This window comes from Drosophila yakuba, chromosome 3L (genome assembly GCF_016746365.2).
Source record: "Drosophila yakuba strain Tai18E2 chromosome 3L, Prin_Dyak_Tai18E2_2.1, whole genome shotgun sequence".
Lineage (NCBI taxonomy): Eukaryota > Metazoa > Arthropoda > Insecta > Diptera > Drosophilidae > Drosophila > Drosophila yakuba.
The window spans coordinates 14,853,760-14,870,274 of record NC_052529.2 but is presented as its reverse complement, the minus strand read 5'-3'; the positions used below and the strand labels follow the sequence as shown (position 1 = coordinate 14,870,274).

Genomic DNA, 16,515 nt, shown 5'->3' with positions numbered 1-16,515 from the left:
ACATTTTAAAAACTTGGCAATTTTCCTGCCCTGGGGTAGCTAAAATTTTCCATTACAGTTGCATGTGGGAAAAATGCGCCCAATTTGCATTTGAATTTCCGTTCCCATTTGCCGGTAACCGTATTTGTATTTGTATAGTTTGAAAACATTTCTAAGAGATGATAAAAAGGGTGTGGTTTTGGCCGGGATGATCATCGTGATGATGTTGCAGAAACGTGCGTTTGTGTAAATGAGCTGCAAAAAAAGGATGCTTTTTTGTGTGCCTTTTTCTGTTGGTTTTTCCGTAGTTTTCCTATTTTTTCGGGACGGCCAAGTTTTCCTTTTGTTTGTTTGTGAAGTCTAACATCAACATATGGTTTTTTTCTGGACTTGTTTGTTTTTCCTGTTGAACGTCATTGAATGGAAAAGAGCCTGAAGAAGAGTATTCCGGAAATGCTGATACAATTTCAAATTGTTTACCTTGTCGTTTTGCCCTTCTCCTTCGTTGGTGAGAAATTGGTTCTTTGGGATTGGATAGGATACAAATTGGTTTGCCTATGGGAGCTTTTCCATTTACACATATCTCTGCCATCATTTAACCGAAAGTAAGCCCTTGTATTATAATAATTTGTCCTTTAAGAGCTCATTCCCTAATTTGATGTAATTTACTTGCCACTTCCACACCGCCGACCGTGAGACTCGGGCATTTAAATTAAATTGAAAGTTTTCCGTCGACAGCCGAGTCCTTGTCAGATGATTTATCATCATAGTCCTGTGGAAAACTTTCATCAGGAAAAAGAAGAAGAAAGCAAAAGGTCTCATTCTAAGCGAGTTCGCCAGGCGAGGCACGCATTTCCAGCTGCCCAAAACTTTTGAGTTTTATCTTTTTTTTTGCCGATTTTTGTGTGCCCGTGTGAACTTAAGCTTATATATATTTTTTTCTTCTTTGCCGAGCAGGATGACACTTTATCATGGATGGCCAGAATGGGAACCCATGCTGCCCCCGGAGCGCACAAATTGAAATGTGCCTGTGTAAGTCGGAGTAAATGAGGCAAAACGCAGCCGCAGAGCCAGCGGGAAGTATTTGTAGGTGACCTGAAGCCTACAAGTGCGGCTGAAAGCCCAAAAGTCGCTGCCCCGCAACTCATGGCCTATTAGGTCGAACAAGTATGAAAAATCTCGATTTTGAACTTTTACTTTTTTGGGCTTCCCACTTTTACTTTTTCTCGTCGTCGTGGTGTTGTTGTATTTGACTTTTGTGTGTGTCTGTCCTTGACAAATATTTAGCCAAAGTGATTTTTGACAGCATCATAATAAAGGCTGGCTGGCCTGAGCGCCCAAGGAATACTTCATGCTTCGTTTGAGCGTAATTTTCGATTGACCCAACATCAAGGCCCATGCGGCGTATGCACAATTTGGTAGGAAAACAAGCCTAAGTGCCGGCAATTGAATTGGAATTGCGGATGATTTGAGTAATGCTCTGGCGTCAAAATATTTGGTTAGTATTTGAGAGTAACGACCACATAATATTTGGTAAAAGTATCTAAATAAACGCCGTGCAATAAAATGTTATAATATATACTCAATGGTTTGGACACGTTACAATTTTGGAACTTTAATTTTAGACTCTTGGCTGTGTGTGTCTAGTGTGTAATATGAAATCAATTAAAAATGAAATGCTTAATTGGTTTTTAGAAATTAACGTAGTCTAGCTCCCGCTGCAGGCGCAGAGTGAGCCGCAGTTTCTTCAGCTCACTATCGTATTTCGCATGACAACGATCCACATTCACGGGATGGGGAAGCGGTAATCGCAAGCGGTACAGACACGTGCCCAAATCCAATTCAGTTTCCTGCAAGCTGAGCGACATCTTGTCGGCAGTCATTTCCTCGTCCGGCAGGGAAACCTCCACAATGAGATCCTCACAGCTGGCCGAGGCTCCAGTGCGATTGCCCATCTAATATATATATTTCGTGAATTACTAATCCTTTCTATTTAAAGTGAGAACTGTTTAACCTGCAAGAAGACATCCTCGGTGCCCACTGCTTGGCGATAGGTCATCGTATACTCGGGAGTCTTCCGCGTTTCGAGTATATCATTGTCCTCCTTCTCCTGGCGATCCTGCCATTCTTCCAGACTCTCAGGCAGCTTTTTCTCCTCCTCCACCAAGGGAGTACACAAAGGATTCAGTTTCTTTTTCTTCTTAGCCTTAGTGGCGGCATCTTCCGTCTTGGGACGGCCAATTCCACCAGGATCTAAGCGAGTAATTGAAGATTAGCTGAGACCAATGTACTACGAATCCATTTTATTTACTCAGCTTGTGGACGACCATGGACTCCTCCTCGTCCTCACTGCTGCTGTAGTCTATGCCGCCTCTTCTCTGATTGGGATTCAGAAGGTCCTGCAGCATTTTCAGCTGTTCCGGATGGTTGAAGATCGACATTTTTACAAGGCGAACTGAAGACACTTGATTGATAATTAAAGTTCTTTTTTACAATTTTTCACACTTTTTCCCAGGGTTTAAACAAGTTTTTAGCTTTTCGACAGGTTGAGCACTGCTGTGGTGAACTCGACCGAATGGGAAAAATCGACAACACCGTTTGTTACTTAGGCTTCACAACTATTTTCTAGGTATATACTTAAGTGTTCCTTAGCCTACTTCACTGCGAAAAAATATACGAGCTGCTTGCCATGAAGGCAAAACAACTCAGAACAGTGCATTGTAATATTTCACTTATTTTCCGAGTGTAGTAGCCTTCGAGATTGTTTATTTAGTTGGCCAGGCAACGTGATTTGAAATATCCTGGCAACGTGGAAAATTCGAGAGCTGTTCGTTACCAAACAAGCCAAAAATTAACAAAGGGTTATAGGGTCCGCAGTTACCCTATTCAAGAACAGTTTCCCGCCGTTAGCGACATTTCACTTTCAACTGGCTGGCTGGTTGGGAAAACTATGGGACCCACTTTAGGCATTTCAATTAAAAACTTGGGCGGCCCATTTAGTGGCAAACTTTTTGCCAGAGAGCCAACTGTGCTCGAACAAAAATATTTCACTTGTCAAAAACAATTGCTTTGTGAATTATAAATTGTGTAATTATTGTTCCAGGCTTGACCTTCCACCCTGGTCATGGCCAGTACAAATTATGAACAGCGAAACAGAAACAGCACAGAAATTTGCATTTTTCACGCTCGCCCCTCGAGTGGCGAAGAGTGGAGGAAACGCTAATTTGACTTTCAGGCAAATCGTAGGATGGTCGACACGAAAACGTGGCCAAGTTAACAACACGATTCTGGCCAACAGCATGGCACTTTCACAATGGCCACCGACCGCAGCGGGGCACCCAGTTTGGCATTCGACAAAAAAGGATTCCCGCCAGTGGGCTACGTGTTTAATTTGTTTAACACGAGCTGTCGCCGAAAGTGTCCTCGTTCTAAAGGGATTTCGCTTCTTGTGCTGGTTCAATGGCGACCACTTGACAGTTCTGGCCGGGCTTAAGCCGACCACGGTCCACGGACCATGGCTTTGTCATTTGCAGCTTGGGTAAACGTGGCACTAACCCGGCTTACAAAGCTGTTGGCTCCAAAAGGCTCCACATGAAGATCCAGATGAAGACAGTCACTGCAAAAGGGACAAGCTATTTTTTCAGAACCCTCTTTAACAGCTTTTGGGGGAATTGGAGCACAACAACGTTCAAGCTAAGATTTAAACAAATATATATTTTATTAAATTGCAGTTTACGGTTTTATCAGCTTTGCTGTATATTATATGAAAATTTTTAACATTTAATGAAGTAAAATTACATTTGATCAAGTGAAAATCCATGTTGTACAATTTAACTAAAAGTAGTGACTGATCTATCTTCTTTACTTTTATTGTTTTATTTTAAAATATTTATTTCACTATCCTTCGGATGCAATGAAATGTTTAAGTAAATACGTATGCGAGTCCCATTCGGATGAGTCCACTTTCATTCATCTGCAACGCAAAAAGCCACTGAAATCTCTTTCCCCAGAAGCAGCGCAAACATCACGTAACAGAACTTTCACCTTGGGCTCGCAATGCAATCCAATCCAACTATCACTGTCAACAGAGGGTTCGCATTCGTTCGCATTGGAATGCAGGCCAGGATATGGGATATATGCCCCGATCCCCAGCTGACGTCACGCATCCAGACAATGAACATGAACCCATGGTGTAATTGTATTCCGCTTGTCGCACACATTTCAATGAACTGCAGATGGAGGGGATACAAAGATACAAAAAAAAGCCACCAAAAAAAGGCCACGCAAATTTGTGTTGACTGAATACACAAGAACGTCTGTCCCCCAGAAAAAAAAAACGAACCTCTGAACCCTCCCGATATTCCCCTTTCTAGCCCCAAGCCCAAGGCCATTGCCAAATAGATTTCTGTTTCAGTCGCATATGTACGCTGATGTTAGGGGAAAGAGGGGGAAAATGGCAGGGGGCAGGGGCAGAGGGACAGCAGCTGCAGCGAGGGTAAAAGTGAAAGCGTTTTCCGCATTGTGTTGGCAGCTGGGACGTGTCCTTCCTCCCATTCCGCCCCACTCCGAAGGAATGTGATTTGTGTGCGGCTCCTCTCTTCTGCCTTCTCCCTTCACGACTCTTGTCTCCTGTTTTTCAGCAAGATATTATTATTTTTTGGTTGTAACATAAAATGTAATTAAGAAGGCATTAAGTAGCGTGCATAAATCATTGAGCCACATGTGTGTGGATGGGCCCCCACCTGCCTGACCTGCGAAAATGGCCAAACTGGTTGTTATTACGTAAGAGTTGGCCAGCTGTTAGGAGCAGCTAGCTGGCTGGAGTCGAAACTTTGGAGCCAAGTTCCCGCCATAGATCTGGGCCTACTGATTGCACTGGCTCCTTTTTCTATTCAGGCGACATTCTGGCGCACAAATTTTTGGCGATTTATTTATACATTTTTCGCTCGTTTTATTTTGGGAGGCATAACAGAAAAATGTTTGGAAATGCACTTGAGACAAATATTACTGCAATTACTATTATTTGTCTATAACTTTGTTTGAATGATGAACGAAAGTATATTTTAAAAGTTGTTTTATAAGTAAGAATCTTTTATGTTTTCGCTCTCTTTTACGCAGTATAAACCATGTTCTAGTAATTTTCAAAAGAGGGCAGTAAATTTATACGACAAAATAAACCGAATATTTCTAAATTATTAAAAAATACCTAAACGAAATATTATCTACATATATTACTATTACCAACAAAATAAATACCTTAAACAGCTTATTTGCACAAGATGTTTTGTCTGTGTATTTCTAAAATGAATGCGCCTAGCTGAATAATTCGCATAGAAAAAAGGAACATGGCCACGAAGCCAAAATGGAAAAACAGGATGAACAGGATGTGCAGTCAAGCGAGTTAGGAGCAGCATAAAAATAAAACTAGCATCGCAAACCGTCGCCCCCTCCTTCTTCGTTTCCTTCTCACTCTCACACGGCCCACAGTGCGGCTGAGCAAATCCAGCAAACAAACAAACAAAACATTGGCCAAAAAGGCGGGCAACTTTAAACGACTTCGGCTTTAAAGTCCGCTGGACCACGAAATGGTAAAAAAAAAATATATAAATAGAGAAGCACAAAAACGTTAGGCGAAATTCCGGCAATACGGAAACTAGACCACATGCAGGATTGAAGGCGATTAGAGTCAGAGGCTGAGATTTGAGTCAGATGAAAAGCCCGGCGGGAAAATCACTCATGAGAGCAGTGAGCGAAAAATGAAAGAAACAGAAGTGGAGTTTGGAAGAGTGGAGCAGCTTTTAGCCGTTTGTTTGTAAACAAAGTGAAAGCTTTCCGCTCAGCTGTTTGCGGAAAAAATCACAGTGGATCAAGAAGTCAAACATGCAAATTGGAAAACTTACAATAAATATGAGGAGACTATGAAAATATTCAAGAAATTTTAATCATGTTTGTAGCATTTCCTCGAATTTTTTGTATATATAATTTATAATATATATATATAAATAACTATTATTCTATATATCATCTTTGATATCTTTTATGTAGCAACAGAAAACAAATGTTTAGCAACTATGCATTTGCCTGGAAGATAGAGTACACTATAACATGATTAATTGCAACATTAAATATAAAACAATTTTTATTTTTAAATTCATCATTTATCATGTATTTCTTAATTAACCAGACGTATGGCAAACGAAAGTGAAATCACATAGCTCAGAAATAGAGCGTATCGTCCAGTAACCCCATTATAAAATGACTCTCATTAAATAGTTATCAAATAGCCACCCATTACAACTCGACCACACCCAAGTTATTAATGCAATTATCTAATGTGCCAATCGAAATTAAATTTAATTTAATGCAAATGAGCACTGCCAGTGAACGAAAACGAAACTGAAAATGGAATGTTTATAGTTTTCCATGCGACAGTTCGTGCTGAGAGTGAACCAATTTCGGAATCAAATCCAAGTCTGATAAAGCCGCACACGTAACTGTAGTACAGAAGACCTGATCGGAATATCGAAAATCAGCTGACGGCGATATCAAAATGCAAAGCAGTTAATGAGAGCTTTCTTTTCAGCCAGGCTTTTAAGCCCTATCAGCGTTGTTTCATTAACGAATAAATAATTACAAATATTGCTTAAGTAGGTATGGATTAAAGGAAATGTTATCATTATATAATAAATATAATTTATTAAATATAATAGAGAAGTATGGTTTTATATTCATCATAACCATGAATCCATAATTATAGATTATAAACCACAATTAATTAATCAAAGGTATCGTGTATATATTATAGAATGTTTAATATAGTGAATATGTCAAAGAGAAAAAGTGTATAAATATTTAGTATTCAAATTGAAGAAAATCAAGGAAAACCACTCACCTTTTTTCTGGAAGTCCTTCGTCGCTGCTCCGAAGTTTTCCTGTGCCACTTGCGACGTTCCGCCTCGTTGGCGAAGAGATCCTCGACGCTGCTGCTGCTGCTGGGGTCCTCATCCTCTCCCGATGAACTGGATGCACTGGCTCCCAACCTGCCAGATTCGGCATCCCTTTGCCTGAGCTTTCTATATTTGCCGGAGTCCCCGGAAGAGCTGCTGAGGAAGCGCTCCCGGAATAATTTAATTAGTCCAGAACTAATGGTGCCAATGCTGCCACGTCCATGAACTCCGGTTGTGGAGGCACTTCGTCCGGCATAGCTGCTCCTCCGTTTGCTTCTGGACTTTTTGACGGACTCCGGCGGAGAGTCGAGGTTCTGAAGAGCTGCATTCATATCAAGCCAGCCGGCGGCACTCATCTTGCTTGGCTACTTCTAATAATGAATTCTACTCGCGATGATGCAATGATTGTCGTCACGGATTCAAAACTCTGTCTCGCATGTCAGGGAATCGCTTTCTGGTTCCCTGGGTTTCTAACCTTTCTCTGCTGTAGTGGTGTCTCAGTTGGCTTCACTCCAATTAACAATTACGAGTGTCTGCTGCCCGAAAAGAAAACAATTTAAAGTTTGAAAAATTAGAAGAGGCGAAATTTGCATGCTTTCAATTAATAAGGAACCCCATTGAATACCCTGAGCACATCTTATGTAGATTACTTTTCATTTTTCGGCATGGATTGTTGAGTTTTGCATAAGAGAGTAATTGCAAGTGAATCACTGTCTGTTGTGTTTGAGCAACCCAAGGAAATTGCACTTGGAATAGTTAGAGAACATGAAAGGAAGTAATAGGGAGTGCCTCATGGGTTGTTAAACTGGAATTCACAACATTTGCATGCGTATTGTTACAGATGTGAAGTGAAATTCCTTTTGAACGAGAAAACCTCCCAAAAATCAATCACTGAAAGCCAAATACACATTTGTTTATATAATAAATATTATTATTATGCCAAAAAGTCAGTGCTTAAATACATCTTTTGGCTTATCAATTATATGTCAGTTAAGTTTGGAACCAGCAGTTTATCCTTTTCACTTCACTTAGCAGAAAATACATTTTCCATTCTGGCTATGACATTCATTTTGCCATCTGTCCAATGACATTATTCGATTTAATGACAATTAAGCGATTCATATTTCAAAAGGACTGTCGCTGTGCACTCATTACATTATCAAATCACACAATACAATTATTTGATGCCGAACACTTTTAATGAATTTCCACTTAATTGGGTCAACTGCAGTAGCCGAGTTCAGTTGAAACACATTTAAAGTAATTTAAATTACACTCTGACAGTTGAGCAAATGCAAAAACTGAAATTACTCGATTTTCTTTTTTGTTAAATCATGCAGTGACAAATGAACATGAAAATGCGAAAAACAGTTGGATTTCCCTGAGCAAGTGAAAAGTCGTCGGAAAGATGAAAGGGTTCGAGTTATGAAAAACTAAAATGAAATACCACGAGTGTGTTTGTGTGCTGGAAGGCTTATATCATTACGATCAGAAATATATATTTCGAATCTCTCTTTCGCTTACATAATATTTTAAGTCCATATTTGCCGATCTATAAGGATGTTTGTGTTGACTGTGGGGAGTGATCTCTTGTTTCCACTTCCACTTTATAAGTGGCTGTGAGCCATTAGAAAATATTTGCCAGAACTGCACTGAAAATAATGTCCTAACAAGTTACTTTTGTTAATGATTTCCTAAGCAAAGCTACTTAATTTGTATTGCTCAACTTAAGTGCTGTAAAACTATTACAAAAGTCTTTTGAATTAACTTTATTTTATTGACCTATTATATAAGTATAATGAGTCATTTCTACATTTTGAATTTCTTAATTGAAACTGTGTAAGACTAACGGTTATTACTCTTTTATCTGCCTTAAATGCCTAAATCAATTCCCCATTGATTTGAATTTTCACGGTGTATTGACGTTACGAGCATAATAAACAAACGTTAAACAGACGATGTCGGCGACAGCAGGAAAGAGGAAGAACCAAGAACTCCCAACGCACACACTCCATCAAAAAAAAAAAAAAAGAAAAGAATGAAAAAAATTAAACTTAGCCAAAGCAAACTGTCACATTAGCATATTGAGAACCCAGGTTAGCCAGCAAGCATGCGTATGCTCTCTTCGTTCTGACTTGGCCAACTCTGTACACTGCTCGAAAGAACCGATGTGAAACAGAAATCGTGAATTTGTAAAATTTTTACCCAAATGTAAAGAACTATTTTGTTAACTATTTCCAAAAGAATTCTAAATAAAATCACCTAAAAAAAAAAAATTGTAATACTAATATATTAATAAGAAATAACGATAACGTTATATTTTTTGAACAACATGTAATTCAAATTTTTAAAGACGAAACTATAGTTATTAAAGAAAAAAAAAAATTATTTTAATGATCAATTAGTAATATTTCATCAAATCCCATTTTTCGTGACTAATAAAAGGCATCGCTTAGATTTAAAAACAATTTTTTCCTGTGTAAGATCTGCCGTCCCTCTGCGAGCTGCTCTGCCAGCGTCGCTGCCAACGCACGCAGCGCTGCGCATGCGCAACTTTCTTCGCCCCAGCGGCGCCAGCTGCGACGCCGACTGCGCTGCTTTGGGGGCCAGGGTAAAATGGCTTAGTCGCTCTTCTGCGCCAGCACCTCGTATCAGTCGACTTGCAGACTTTCGCGTGCGCGGTGGTGCGAACTAACCATACCGTGTCTTTCAAGCACATACCACATACGAGCATTGAGGCAAAGAGCAAACAAACAGATCGAGAAATTCGCTGGGATTAGGGCGCGACTTGTGGACAGTTTGCAGTCATGTGAAATGGTTCAATTAGTGCAACAACAATAAGACATTAAAGAAACCGTGTTTGATTTACATAATTAACAAGTGGAGTGTGAACGGGTTGGAGATTTCGAAAAATTCCCCGCATTAGAACGAGCAGAACGAGAATCGAAATATATTCCAATAACGGCACCAGCACAGATCGTCGAGACCGCTACGACGACCAAAAGGCTCATTAAGTTTACATGCATTGAATTGCATAACCAGCAGGCAGAAGAAGATGATGATGCTCCACTTACGTCACTGGCCACTGGTGCTGGCCATGGCTTCCTGCCTGCTCTTCCAAGCAGCAACATCTGCGACACCAGCAACACCAGCAACACCAGCAACTCCAGCAACAACAGCAACAACACCAGTAACATTAGCCCCACAAACAGCAACAGCAACATCATCTTTATCCTCCATTCCGGGCAAATATCAAGCCTTGGGTGCAGCCCACCATCAAGCGAAGAAGCTGAAAATCGGAGCCGTCAATGCTTCCTCCTCGGATGCCAATGGCAATGTCCATAAACCTGTATTCCGGCAAAATCCGATCAAGAATTGGTTCGGTGCCTTCAATCGCAATAATTCGCCGGCAGCTCAGAACCAAACATCGCCGACATGTTCCTGCAGGTGAGTCGTTCGGTTTGAGTTTGTCCCCGTTTGTCCCCCCAGAGATACAAAGATACAAAACTTACGAAGTTACGAAGATGCAACACGCACGGCGAGATACAAAAGCTGTCATGGCCATGATGACAACTTCCAGTTAGACGGGCAAAGAAGTGATAAACAACTCTGGCGTTGTCATTGTCACGACACCCAAATGGCACAAACAGTTAACGTTACACGTAGATTTTAGTGCCTGCGAGGAGGTCACGCAATCGGAGATATGTTTATTCCTGGCCACACTCCTTCGAGGTAATCGTAGGAGGCCGACAATAGTTAGTTCCCAAATCAGTTCCAAATTGGGAAAGCACAGAGTAAAATTTATAAAAACCAACTGATCTTTAGATGTTATAACCCTAAAAGGTTATTTTTATTGTTAATGCTAAATCAAGAGATTAGAGGAACTTTGCATTTATTGAAGGAAGATTATTCATAAATTTTAAACTGCAGGACTATAAATCACGTTACTATTCAATTTATCAATAGAAGCCATTGCCTTAAGTGCCATTTTAACCATCTTATGAGTAATAAGATGGGGCAAAGGTGAAGTCCTAAACATTTTTAAGACATTCTTCTTATCCCCAAAGATGCTCCCACCCATTCGTTAGTCGTTTCGAAAAGCCAATTCCCGGCTTGACCTCGAAGTCGTGTTCCCTCTGTAGAATTGCATTCGGACTGCATTCTTGTGTGGCCATTAAACAAATTGCATTACCAATTGGGAATACAACTTTGGTATTTGGCATAAGCAAATACCCCAGGGTATTTATTGAGTCGGCAGTAAAAATGAAAACAAAGGCAGCGGATTCTTAAGGGACATAAAACTGAATTCTCAAGGCTCAAAAAAGTTAAGGTACCAAAGAGGGAACTCTAAGGATGCCTGTTGCTCGAAGCTACATTGTTACATATTTCCCAACAAAAATTCCCCGATTTATGCTTTTCTTAAATCTCTAAAAGCTATAAATTTAACTGGAAGTCGCAGCCGTTCTAATATTTGTTAATGAAGACCTAAACCCGTTTTATTTCTATATATAAATTTTACTTTTTTTTTTTGCATGTGAAAGAAGAAAGAAACTGATTTGCATACGATTTGATAACAGTCTCTGTTTGCCTTTCGAGAACGTGTGTGTTTATATACTCGTACACCCAGCGGAGACAGATGAGTACGGCAGATAATGTAAAAGGCGTATCTTCAATGCGTCATGTCACATTAATGTCTGTGCGGGAGGCAGGGGAATGCCGTCGACGTTTTCTTCGGCTTTTGGCCGTTTTGGACTGCTTGGCTGTCTCGGCCCGTCTTGGCCGTCTCCTAAGTGGGTCGTTGTCGCACATTTTGCTTCTTTGTTGCGGGACGCCTCTCGGCCAGGCCACCATTTTGGGGCAATGACACGATTAAACATACACAAAATCTGAATCCCAAATACTTGTTGCGGCCGGATCGATTGATTATGTGGCCAAAATAAATAAAAAGTTATAAAGAAGAGAGATAACTTGTTACGCTTCCTTTCCCACTTGGTGGAAGATTTTTATTTTGACTGCATGCGGTGTTCTCTGGCTTACCATGGGTAATTAAAAACCTGTTTAATGTAACGCAGCTGGCAGCCATAAAATCTGCAAAAATCGCTCATTTATTTTATGTCCGTCCGCCAGGCACTTTGACACTTTCTTTGTGCCGGGGTTGCTGAACTCTGAACTCGCTGATCGGCAGAGAGATCGGGAGGCCCGTCACCCTTGACCCTATACATTTTTCTCTTTCTGCGAAAGGCATAAACGTTGTAAATGTTGATTTACTAATGAGATGTCATGAAAAATCGAACTGTGCTTAGAGAAGTGGAATTACGGTGAATTTAAGGAGATGAAAACCGACTGTGGTTATTTACTTAGTAATATTCTTCATCTATCGACAGGTGCGGAGAGCGTAATGACGAGTCCAGGATTGTGGGCGGCACGACGACGGGCGTCAGCGAGTATCCGTGGATGGCGCGTCTGAGCTACTTCAATAGGTTCTACTGTGGCGGCACGCTGATCAACGATCGCTACGTGCTGACGGCGGCGCACTGCGTCAAGGGATTCATGTGGTTCATGATCAAGGTGACCTTCGGGGAGCACGATCGTTGCAATGACAAGGAGCGCCCGGAAACGCGCTTCGTGCTCCGCGCCTTTAGCCAGAAGTTTAGCTTCTCGAACTTCGACAATGATATAGCCCTACTGCGTCTGAACGATCGGGTGCCGATCACCAGTTTTATACGACCGATCTGCCTGCCACGTGTGGAACAGCGGCAGGATCTATTCGTGGGCACAAAGGCGATTGCAACGGGTTGGGGAACCCTGAAGGAAGATGGAAAACCCTCGTGTCTGCTGCAGGAGGTTGAGGTGCCCGTACTCGACAACGACGAGTGCGTCGCCCAAACGAACTACACCCAGAAAATGATCACCAAGAACATGATGTGCTCGGGCTATCCGGGCGTGGGCGGTCGTGACAGTTGTCAGGGTGATTCTGGTGGTCCGCTGGTTCGTCTCCGTCCAGATGACAAACGCTTCGAGCAGATTGGAATCGTATCCTGGGGTAATGGTTGTGCTAGACCCAATTATCCAGGAGTTTACACCCGAGTCACGAAATATCTGGACTGGATTGTGGAGAACTCGCGGGACGGCTGCTTCTGCGACGAGGATTACTAATATCATAAAAAGAGTGCTCAAAGCGGTGGTCATTCTTCGCCTTAGTCTGTAGTCAATCTCTTAGTAGCTTAGTTCATATTTTGTACTTTTATACTAAAAACAACTGAATAAAGATAAACAATGCAGTAGGTTAGAAAATCCCTAATCAGCTCGTCTTTTTCATTTATTAGTTTAGACAATGCAAAAAAACGTAAAACATTTAAATATCGCAGAACAAAAAAATTCGCTCATGCGAATTTACCACATAGCAGAGCAAGGTTTCGATCCTCGGACCTCTGGGTTATGGGCCCAGCACGCTTCCACTGCGCCACTCTGCTTGCTTGGGTTCAGTAAGGCTTAGAGCTACCTAAGTACACTCGGAAAGCGGAGCACCTTGTTATCGACTCATATACATTTGCTCTCGTTTACAGTGCACTGCTTTCTTAACAGCTCTGTTGCTTACAGATCGTCCAGAAGCAGTTTTAGAAATGTATATTTTTTACTAGAAGAGTACGCGTTTTACTGGGCTTACTAGTTTCACCACTTTAACCGTTAATGCAGTAGTCAGTACACTGTACCGTGTACGTTCTTTCTTGTTGTTTTCATTGGTAACCAAGTGTCCTTTGTACTTAGCCCAACTCAAGAGCCTCTTGCTCTCAAGCAAGCAGAGTGGCGCAGTGGAAGCGTGCTGGGCCCATAACCCAGAGGTCCGAGGATCGAAACCTTGCTCTGCTATGTGGTAAATTCGCATGAGCGAATTTTTTTGTAAAAAATCTTTTTCTTTTTTTTAGTGTCTACCGATGAGTTTGCTATATAAGTAAAATTTATAATAATATAGAAACCGCGACTTAGCTTTTAAAGTATGCATTCTAAAGGAATACTTCTCTAAGAACATAAACATTCGATAAAGTTTTACAAGAAATATGGCATATATACCCAACGTTTTGCACCATCAAAAACGCAAAATGCAAAATTTTAATATGAACATTTTTCCGGCAAAACTGGCTTTACAAGCTCTAGCTATGAGAAATTTAAGCAAGTGCTAAGTTTGTTTCCATTCTTTATTTAACAAATTACTTGTATTTACTTTTAGTCATGTCTAGAAGATTATACAGCTGACAACTGCTGTTCAGCAGTCGGGTAATTGGGTAAGATACAGCAACCTTCAGCCACCAGCAACAATTGCAGTTAACACAGAAGTCTAAACTTTCAGCGGTTTGATGCGGCCCAAAAAACAAATATCGTTAGACACATTAGCTAGCTAGTATATGGCAAACTGGTTTCCATCGAACAGCTGTAAACACAAGGGGGCGAACAAGAGATGAATAGAGCTTAGAAGAAGACGTTGACTTTAAAAGTCAAACGATGCTTTGGCCATAGCACCAGCAAGTTTTCTCATTTCGAATGTTTATTTATGAAATTTAAGTGTTTTGCCTAATTAAACTTACGCGGAATTGCGGATGAGCGATACCGAACCAAAAGATTGCTGATAGCCTTATCTTTCTTGTCGTCTTTCACTTGGTTATAATTGGTTACTCATCACAATCACAGTGATCACAGAAAAATTGACGTCAATTTCCACTTTCGCTTCGCCCACTTTTCATTTCATTTCCATTTAAATTTCACGACCGCACTCACGTGTGCCGCGCCTTGCGTAATTATTTAAATTCAAAATTTTAGCAATGCATCAAGATTCGCATTCGCGCATTCGGGCATCTCGCAAATATGTTTCGTGTGCACAGAGGGGCGCTCCAGGTTTACGTTTCGAAATTTTCTTTGCCACAGTTCATTTTTCACGTTGCGTTGGCAGCAGTTGTTGTTTACCGTACGCCGATCGCGCGCTCACTGAAAAAGCCACCACAAGCTCCCCGCGCACCCAAAGATACAAGATACACAGAGAGCCATCAGGCCAGATATTCCGACGCCGGCGGATGGAGCGCCGCCTGAGATCTCGAGACCTTTTCGTTTGGCCACGATCTCGGAGTTTCCACGCTCTCCCACTTGCCGGTCATATGAATGAATGAATATTTTTGGTACATGGAAAAAAAAGTGATACCAAAACTGGTCACTCAATGTTTGTATATTTAGATAGAATGGTCTTCTAAATACATATATGCGTCTGTAAATCATAATTTATACCTATATTTATTATTTATTGCCGGTTCTGGCCAATTAATATATTTATTACATATGTATATGTATAGTCAAGTCTCTTCAAAGCCAAAATAAATTTCCAAATGGTTGGAAATAAATGCATTAGAACATCAACCACATCAGCTTATCAAACTTTTTTATGGAATTGGTAGAATTATTCTAGAAATGTTTTAAAACCTTTTTTCTAAACCCTGACTGGCAAGCGGTTTTTAAATATAAGTAATCTAGGAGGCTAGGCAGTGACATTCACTGTTTCATCAACCCTCAATCATTGACTGTTTCAAAAATTTTACCCTACTTAAAAAAAATATTAAGCAATTTTCAAAATGTCTTCATCGAAATATCCTGAGAAGCCCCCAACAAGCGATGTGCTAGAGTTGCTGGCAAAGGATGAGAGATCCAAAGGGTTACTGGCAAAGGATGAAAAGAGAACCCAAGGGAGCATGGAAGCCCTCGAGGCGATCGACAAGCGCCTGAAGGGCCTCTTGGAGCGCCTAAAAACTGTGGAGGAGTCGATGGCCAATTTGAGTCTTCCTCCCCTGGACGAAGGCAATGGAGACGCCTTTAAGGACTTGGAGAACATGGAGGATGAATTGGACGAACAGGAGAAAGAACTTTTAGACTTTGCAAACGACGAAGATATTGCAGCAAAGATAGATGTTGATGATATCAAACAACTAGATAAGAAAGCTACAGGAAAGCAATAATGTGATTGTTCTGCAGTTCTCTATACATTATACATTATACACAAGACAAAGGGGCAAAAAACTAGTAAGAATGGAATAAATAAAATATTGTGGCATAAATCCTTATATTCACTCGGTTTCTCCACATCGCAGTCAGTATACATTTAGAAAGCGATTTTTATTTTTTGGAAGACCGTTAACAAATTCTACGCTTTCGACAATTTGGTTACACACCAATTCTACATTGGCTCAAGTGCGACCTCTGCCGTTGGTGAATTTTACAGCTGAAGATGTATTTTACTCATTTTCATTTTCTGGCAACGCCATATACGAGTAACGATTTTTGAAGTGCATAAACTGAAATAAATCCCCTACTTTATAAATCAATCCCCACACAATGAAAAACACAAAAAATCAGTTCTTTTGTTACGTTTTTGTATTTTTTCTTATTCCATTCGTTTTAATACAATATATAAAAACCGATAAAAAATCAAAAATAAATATAAATATGTAGGTGTACACAGTTTAGTTTGAAATGCGTTTGATGGCTGGCAAAAGTCAGGTCTGTCTACGAAAGATACAAAAATTACAAAGCCGTGGCTCGGACGCTTTTC

General features: G+C 40.7%; 4 protein-coding genes, 1 long non-coding RNA gene and 2 other non-coding genes across 8 annotated transcripts in view; 4 read left to right on the top strand and 3 right to left on the bottom strand.

Annotated features, from left to right (window-relative positions):
• Window positions 1–14,908, bottom strand: part of LOC6534124 (venom dipeptidyl peptidase 4) — a 72,708-nt gene extending 57,800 nt beyond the window's left edge. The window contains exons 1-2 of one of the 2 annotated variants that reach the window (XM_015194969.2): window positions 14,510–14,908; window positions 6,872–7,462 (exon numbers count right to left, since the gene is read on the bottom strand). In XM_015194969.2, the coding sequence (XP_015050455.1) occupies window positions 6,872–7,282 (411 nt within the window). In that variant the 5' untranslated portion in view covers window positions 7,283–7,462; window positions 14,510–14,908. The remainder of the gene's footprint in view (window positions 1–6,871; window positions 7,463–14,509) is intronic. The other variant, XM_015194968.2, reaches the window with a different exon arrangement.
• LOC6534117 (dynein axonemal assembly factor 6) lies at window positions 1,569–2,629 on the bottom strand. Its single transcript, XM_002094765.3, has 3 exons — window positions 2,291–2,629; window positions 1,994–2,232; window positions 1,569–1,934 (listed from the first exon to the last, which is right to left on the bottom strand). Exons 1-3 carry the CDS (start codon window positions 2,418–2,420, stop codon window positions 1,671–1,673), a joined length of 633 nt encoding a protein of 210 aa, XP_002094801.1. The 5' UTR covers window positions 2,421–2,629; the 3' UTR covers window positions 1,569–1,670.
• On the top strand, window positions 9,571–13,227 carry LOC6534115 (trypsin-7). Its single transcript, XM_002094763.4, has 2 exons — window positions 9,571–10,373; window positions 12,311–13,227. Exons 1-2 carry the CDS (start codon window positions 9,982–9,984, stop codon window positions 13,080–13,082), a joined length of 1,164 nt encoding a protein of 387 aa, XP_002094799.1. The 5' UTR covers window positions 9,571–9,981; the 3' UTR covers window positions 13,083–13,227.
• Trnam-cau lies at window positions 13,328–13,399 on the bottom strand. The gene has a single exon. It is a non-coding gene; the product is annotated as a tRNA-Met (tRNA).
• LOC120321450 lies at window positions 13,602–14,503 on the top strand. The gene is made up of 3 exons (XR_005561055.1): window positions 13,602–13,800; window positions 14,155–14,209; window positions 14,275–14,503. It is a non-coding gene; the product is annotated as an uncharacterized LOC120321450 (long non-coding RNA).
• Trnam-cau lies at window positions 13,725–13,796 on the top strand. The gene has a single exon. It is a non-coding gene; the product is annotated as a tRNA-Met (tRNA).
• A 544-nt stretch (window positions 14,909–15,452) lies between the features above and the next one.
• On the top strand, window positions 15,453–16,068 carry LOC6534112. Its single transcript, XM_002094762.4, has one exon. It carries the CDS (start codon window positions 15,542–15,544, stop codon window positions 15,920–15,922), a length of 381 nt encoding a protein of 126 aa, XP_002094798.1. The 5' UTR covers window positions 15,453–15,541; the 3' UTR covers window positions 15,923–16,068.
• Window positions 16,069–16,515: the final 447 nt, after the last annotated feature.